Source organism: Poecilia latipinna, unplaced genomic scaffold (assembly GCF_001443285.1).
Source record: "Poecilia latipinna isolate Pla-1442-1.1 unplaced genomic scaffold, P_latipinna-1.0 Scaffold212, whole genome shotgun sequence".
In the NCBI taxonomy this organism is placed as follows: domain Eukaryota; kingdom Metazoa; phylum Chordata; class Actinopteri; order Cyprinodontiformes; family Poeciliidae; genus Poecilia; species Poecilia latipinna.
Window position 1 is genome coordinate 84,703 of NW_015112828.1, and position 7,225 is coordinate 91,927.

At 41.6% G+C, this 7,225-nt stretch overlaps 1 protein-coding gene and 1 long non-coding RNA gene across 4 annotated transcripts in view; one reads left to right on the top strand and one right to left on the bottom strand.

Moving 5' to 3' along the window:
- The window catches only part of LOC106946917 (activin receptor type-1), a 37,736-nt gene that overhangs the window by 23,397 nt on the left and 7,114 nt on the right, over positions 1 to 7,225 (top strand). For all 3 annotated transcript variants that reach the window (XM_015031611.1, XM_015031612.1, XM_015031610.1), the window contains exons 4-8: positions 230 to 502; positions 698 to 964; positions 2,225 to 2,430; positions 5,453 to 5,552; positions 6,338 to 6,484. In XM_015031611.1, the coding sequence (XP_014887097.1) occupies positions 230 to 502; positions 698 to 964; positions 2,225 to 2,430; positions 5,453 to 5,552; positions 6,338 to 6,484 (993 nt within the window). The remainder of the gene's footprint in view (positions 1 to 229; positions 503 to 697; positions 965 to 2,224; positions 2,431 to 5,452; positions 5,553 to 6,337; positions 6,485 to 7,225) is intronic.
- The window catches only part of LOC106946918 (uncharacterized), a 15,167-nt gene continuing 13,169 nt past the window's right edge, over positions 5,228 to 7,225 (bottom strand). Inside the window, exon 3 of the long non-coding RNA XR_001424871.1 lies at positions 5,228 to 5,238. This is a non-coding gene — a long non-coding RNA (uncharacterized LOC106946918). The remainder of the gene's footprint in view (positions 5,239 to 7,225) is intronic.

The window sequence follows — 7,225 nt, forward strand, 5'->3', positions numbered from 1 at the left end:
CACACACAAAATTAAAGTGAAATGTTCCCTTTATTTTTTTGAGCAGTATATTTTAAGTGTAGGATTACAAATGGGGAAAACATGTTTAAAGCTAAGTGGCGTCTAAAGCAACTGGCCAGCACTTTCCTCCCACATGTTTTCTGATGCGAGTGAATGCCATTTAATTGAATGGGTTAGTAATGGTATTGCTCTAATGGGTTTTTCGCCTATCTGTGCTTCCTCTTATCAGATGTCGAGCCGTCTGCCGGCAGACCGGTCCTCCGAGACCAGGAGTGTGTGTGCGAGGGAGATGCGTGTGAGCACGGCCGGCGCTGCACCGGCCAGCAGTGTTTCTCCTCCCTGAACGTGACCGACAGGGCCGTCGTCCAGCGGAAGGGCTGCCTGAGGGACGACGAGGAGGGCAGAGCCACCTGCGCCATGGCACCCTCATCGGTCTATGTCGTCAGGTGCTGCCAGGGCCATCTGTGTAACATGAACGTCACGGTGCAAATTCCAGGAAAAGGTGACTTTGTGCACGCTTGGCTGCTGCTCACCACTAAACCTTGTCACGTAGCATGCAGAAGATTTTCTTGGGTAGTTTTAAAAAAAAGGGGAGGGGGAGAGGGGAGAATTGTGTAAATTTCACTTTTTTTTTGTTTGTTTAAAGTACGTGAAATTAAAAACTTACAAGCTGCCTTTTCTCCTTAATCTCTCTCAGAAGGGGAAAAGAAGCTCCTGAGCGAAGAGGAGCACGAGTGTGTATGCGAGGGCAGCTCCTGCGTGACGGCGACTCGCTGCTTAGGCCTCCAGTGTTTCTCGTCTCTGACGGTCAGCGGTGGCTTGCTCGTGCACCAGAAAGGCTGCTTCAAGGCAGTGGAGCAGAGCACGATGACCTGCAAGACGCCGCCGTCCAGGGAGCAGATAGTCGAGTGTTGCCAGGGGCATCTGTGCAACATGAACAGCACCGTGACGCTTCCAGTCAAATGTACGACAAAGTCCAGAACGCACCACTAAAGTTCAGAGCTCTTAAAAGTTTTCATTCGATTGCTTTGGCTGTTGCACCGAGTCTGTCTTAAAGGACAGGTTTCTGTGATCTAAACTGCAAATTGGATAGGAAGTCTTAAGTTTCAAACACCTGGGGACTATTTCCATCCACTTCAATGCAGATTACAATAAAAACGCACAGGCAATGGTTTATATAGATCATGTGGTCAGAGTTGCCTGTATCAACTTTGAACATCTAGAGACTGAAATGTTTGCCAATTCTTAGTAAAACAGCTCAAAGAGTTTTCAAACCTTGCAACAGAGGCTCCATTAGATTAAGGACTGGACTTTGTCTAGGCCATCCAAACACCTTTATAGTGTTGGGATGGATTTTTCGGATGGTGTTCACTTATCCTACCACCAACTCTGACCAGTTTACATATCCCTGCCAAACTAAAGCATCACTCCAGCTTGATGCTGCCACCACCATGTGTGAGTTTGCCTTCATATAGTGTTTGTCCATGATCTTACCAGAGCATCAAGGAAAAGTACATTCTTCAAGTCTTCATGGAAAAGTACATCCTCTGTACTTTTCCATGAAGAGCAGATTTGTGAACCAGAATCAGCTGTATTTTTTTCTTCCACATTTATGTATTTTTTAAAATTTTTCTATGTCAAAACCCATAGATTGTCTTTTAAATAACGTAAAAAAAATATGTATATCAGGCTCATTTAGTTTGCAATATAAATTCACATAATCTGAGGGAGTAACCTTTTCTGTGCTGCCCTTTATGTATGAGTGGTTAGAAATATGAATGATCATAGCAAATAGATTTCTAGGTGTTTTTCCTGCTAAGTGTAACCCTCCCTTCTCTAAAAGTTTGGCTAAAGCCTGAGCACCCAGACAGAGTTGCTAGTTATGTGTATGAAGGAGTTCATTATGCGAGTTGGGTAAAGGGGGAACATTGTCTGTCCTGAAGGAAGAGTGGAGCACTCTTCTCCATTTGGAAATTATGAATGGTGGTCAGTTCATCATGCTGATGACTTGATTTGATCCACACTGTGAGCTGAATATGTGACAGAATGGTTTTTAGTCTATTTGAGTTACAGCCCTACGCATTGAAGTATTATTATTTGACTTAAATGTCCACCCAAAACTGTCTGAAAGGACCGTCTTGCCTGGTTTCACCAGAAACAGATCCCGTGTCCACGCACACCAAAACCCACTGTAGCCATTTCACTCTTCTCCTTTTCCTTGCAGTCGATGAACTGTACAGCTACAATGTGACCACACTGACGATGGCCATTGTGGCCCCCATCATTGTTCTCATCATCCTTTCCGCCGCCGCCATCCTCGTGTTTAGACGCATCCACCGCAACCAAATGGAAAGGCTGACGTCGCGAGATGCCGAATACGGAACGATAGACGGACTTATAGCGTCTAACGTGGGGGAGAGCACTCTGGCGGTATGTACGGCATAACCCACTTCGATGTGTTTGAAAGGAAGAGGTTATTGGTAATTAAACCAATATATGTTAATAGTTACCTCAATAGACTTATGTTTCAGAGCTTGGCATCAGTCAAAACTGTCTAGTACTGCATAGGGCTACACAATATTTCAGATCCCAACTGTCCTTGTGCATGTTAAGGGCATTCTTGGGTGTTGGTCTTTGTCAGAGTGCAAAGTGACGGTTTTTACTTTAACAAGACAACAACAAACAGCTGACTTAAGGGCTGTTAAAATGTCTTCAGGCCTTACAGTTTTTCCACAGGAAAGTTTCAGTTTCTGAAAAAACCTCAGAGAATTTTCATTGTCCATCGTACACCCAACATCATAATGGTTGCTGAGCTTTTCTTTAGGAATCTGGCTTTGAATCTAAAATACGGCTCCTCTGTTTTTTCAGTAATGGATGTTTTCCGAGTCTGATTGAAGATGTAAATTGCTGTTTTCTTAGTTCATTTCTCTCCTGATTAAAAAATAATTTCTGCTTGCTGTACTTGGATATGTAGCCTACATAAACAAACATTATGCAGAATCTTATGTGTTCCCTTACTTTGATTAAGTGGGATTTTTGCCTGCTGTTTGCACACACTGTTGACATAATAATGCATAATAGGTACTTGATGCATAATAAATGCCTGTGTGGAAGTGTGGTTTAAAACTTTGCTCTAAACTATACTTTAAATAAGAAGCCATAAACATTTTAAATCCCACCACCAAGTTTGTGACTCTTTATTAATTCACGTTGTTCTCAGATGTAGTTTGGCTCTCGGTTTAAAAGGCTGAACGTCTGCACCGGTAATGTTCAGGTCTTACCCGAAGCAAGGCCAACATGTCTTCAAACATGATTCAACAGTGCAGGCCACGACTGAAAGCTGTGTACTTTCCTGATCGTAATCTCAAAACTGTTTTTCTGTCGGAGGGGGGAAAAAAAAAATGGTTCTGCATGAATATTTGTGTGAACGCTGTACTCGGGAGAGTGGGGGGAAAGCAGGCGAGTGTTTTGCATCGTCTCAGTCATTTTTTTTTTTTTTGCTCCCGTCTCCTGGAGGAATGTTTTTACTATTTATTTTCTCTCCACTCGACTGTGGATTGTGCGTCTTCCACACTGTGGTTTGTGTGTTTGAGGGCTGCTAAACTGATCCAGAGTTTAGGTGGAGCCCTGTGGTTAGCCTTCCGTCTGAAAAATGGCTCTGCGGAGCATTTACTGACTCATGCAAGGCAGTCGAGATGAGCAGGAAAGACTCGAAGTTTAGTCTGTGCCCAGCTGTAGACTAATTAAAAGCTCCCATGATTAACTGTCATTTTGTAAGAAATGTATTCAGTTCTTGTACATTTTTTTACAACAACTTGCAAAAACGTTTTAGTTTTTTTTTTTTTTTTTTTTTCTCTGGTTTTTTGTGGTAGACCAACAGAAACTAGTGTATTTGGAAATGGATGAAAAATGGTAAATGATTTCCAGTTTCCAAAAACAAACAAAAAAAAAAAACTTTGATGCGTCTAAATGCAGTGGTGTATTTATTCAGTTTTCACTCATTTTTTTCTGAGGATCTTTAAAAAAATTATTTGCAAAAAAATTGGTCATACCCCACGAGAGCGGAGATGAGGAAGACTGTACCAAAATTTCAACTGTGCATATTAGGGTATACTACTATGGTGTTTGGGTTGCTCAGTAGTGTTTTTAGAGGGTCCTCAAGTGTTCGTAGTGGTTGTGGTCATCCGACAAGTTTGGTCTGCTGGTAAACCTACGAAGACATGGATGTTTAAATTTTTTGAGCAGGCCATCAGGGAGAGCTTTGGAGCATCAGTTATATGGAGAAGCATCAAAGAAATCTACGGCAACCGTGAAGCTGCTGCAGAAATTCTTAGTTACCCCAAAAGATTTGGGATGAGTCTGTGTGGCTGCATACAAATGGATGGCACACTTAATTTTTTTATTTTTGAAAAATCTTAAACCTCGCATCATTTTCCACTTCACAGCTAAGTGCTATTTGGTGTTGATGGATCAGACGGATCCCAAATGAAATAGACTGACGTTTGACGTAATCTGACAAAATATTTTGGAAAAATACAATTCTGCACAGCACAGTGTTTTCTTTCTGCCCATTTGGCAGTGAGGGGCCTAAATATGGAGTCATGGTTCTTCTGCTTCAGCATTGTAAAAAAAAAATAAAAATATGCTCGACTGCCTGCCCAGCCATCCTCTGACAATAACAATATTGCACTGCTCTGATTGCCTTCTGCTTACATGCCTGGCCCTAATATAACCTCCTAAAAAAATCTTTTTTTATTTTTATTTTTCTACCCATTTCAACTCTGCAGCTCTCTGCAGAGTAAGTCATCATTTATTTTATGGTCGCGGCCTTGCATTCCTGTGTTATGATTCCAAATTGTCTCTCAGGCAGCTCTTGCATTATGCATCTGTTTATCTGAGCCATCACTTGTCTCTGTTTTCAATCTGTCTACCCCCCTCCCCCTCCCCACTCCTCTTCTCTGTTCAGTCATTTGTTTTTGCTCAGCAGCTGCACACTTTGTAGCTCCGCACTGCCCCCGTGTGGCAGCCTTTCGACACTGTGCGCAGTGTAGACGAGATAAAAATAAAAGGCTTAGCAGCATTGCGCCTGTTTTGGAGTCTGGCTCTTGGATTAGATAAAATCTCCAGCGCCCACACCAGTCACCGAGGAGGTGGCGCCTCCTCTGTTGTTTACTCAGCAGGGGGCACTCTGCACCTCCAACACACACACACATATCTTCCACCTCCCTCCCCTCCCGCCTCCCAGTCTTGTGTAGGTGCCACATCAAAGACGGCTCGCTTGTGTTAATCCCCATCTGACTCCCAGATGCTCTGTATTTCATCATTTGCAGTCCTGAGCCTCAGGATTTTCTTTAGGGCTGTTTTCGTCAAAATGGCTTTCTTACCAAATTATGCACAGGCTCGCGTTAACATAAACAGTCTCCTAACCCTGTATGTTTTGGGGCTTTTCCAGGATCTTCTGGATCATTCCTGCACTTCAGGAAGCGGCTCAGGACTCCCGTTTCTCGTTCAGAGGACTGTTGCCAGACAGATCACTCTGAATGAGTGTGTGGGTAAGTTGCAGGTCGAACACCGTAAACTTCCTTTCTCCAACTATGGCCAGTTCCCGTAATAACGAACAATTTGTGTTCGTCCTCTCACATTATTGATGTTTAGACGGGAACAAATCACCGATGCATTTATCAAATAAATTGTTTCCTTGCACCTGATGAGCCTGCAAAACTGTTTATTTTGACTTTGCTGTTCTACGGGAAATATATTTTTTTTTATATTATAGTTCTAGTAGAAATAAAGTGACATAAAGTATTATTTAAATTCTTGAATGAACCTACCAGTGCAGAACAATGGTTTCCCTGTGCAGTACACACTCTTCCTGGGTCGTCTTGATGACATTTTTGTTCTATTGAAACCTCACAGAAATTCATTTGTGGCCACTAGAGGGCAGAGGGAATCTGATATTCGCATATCCTACAAGAGTACAGTCGAGGGTTCGTCAACAAATCCTTCAGCTTAACAGATATTTTCTTCCACGTTGTTGCAGACGAGGCTAGTGTGTGCTTAGAATCCAGAAAAACTACCTTGGCAATTACTTTTTAGACTCCTATTCTTCCAACCCAGAAAAGGAAGTAGACCAGAGGATACTTATCTAGCAACCCTGAACAGGAGCCACCTAGTTTACATACTTTAGATCAACATTAGATTCTTTTTCTTCTTTTGCTCTTTCCTTTGGTTTATTTTGTTTGCATTTCCTTTTTCATTCCTGTAAAGCACTTTGTGTCGCCTTGTTGCGGAAAATGTGCTATATAAATACAATTACCTTGTATTTGTCGTTGTCCAGGTAAGGGCCGTTACGGTGAAGTGTGGCGGGGTCAGTGGCAGGGGGAGAGTGTCGCTGTGAAAATCTTCTCCTCCAGAGACGAGAAGTCCTGGTTCAGAGAGACTGAAATCTACAACACTGTGCTGCTGAGGCACGAGAACATCCTGGGTGTGTAACATGTCTGTCAACAACAAGGCTTTCAAAAATGCTGAAAATATTTTACTGTTTTTTTTTTGTTTGTTTGTTTTCAGTTAAGTTTTACATAAGAAAAATAAATAAATAAATTGCAGTGTCTTTGCTGACCAGCGGCTGCAACAAATCTTGCACGTTGCATAACAGTCAGAGGTTTAATTTAAAATCTGACTGCTGTATAATTTTCTACTGTGGAATAAAAGGATGTGCTGGATCTGTGAGGACTTTTGAGATTAAAAATATTCAGTAAACATGTAAGAAATGTGAAATGTTTTTATGATGGGCTCTGAGATGTAGTAGACGTTTTGTAGCGGATGCAGATCACTGCTCTGCAAATGACCCTGTGATTGAGATCTATCTTTACCTGTGAATTGGGTTAAACCTTTCTAAGCACTAAAGCCATATTTTGAATTTCACAAAGATAAGCTACCACAAAACTGAAGTATATTATTGTTTTTTTTTTTACATACAAACAACCCAAGCTTTTCCCGTTAAAAAAAATTCTAAACAAAAGTTGTAGAAGCCCTAATAATTTCTACTTGGTAGGAAGAGATTCATATTGATTTAGTAACACAGGAACAGTTCGTATAAATTTCATATTATTAAAATAATTAAAAAAAGGCTTCAGAGACATGTTGGTAAACATGCATCTCTCCCCCCCCCCCCAGCCTTCACCTATTTTTTTTGTCCGAAAAAAAATTTTCTCCATTCTTTTTC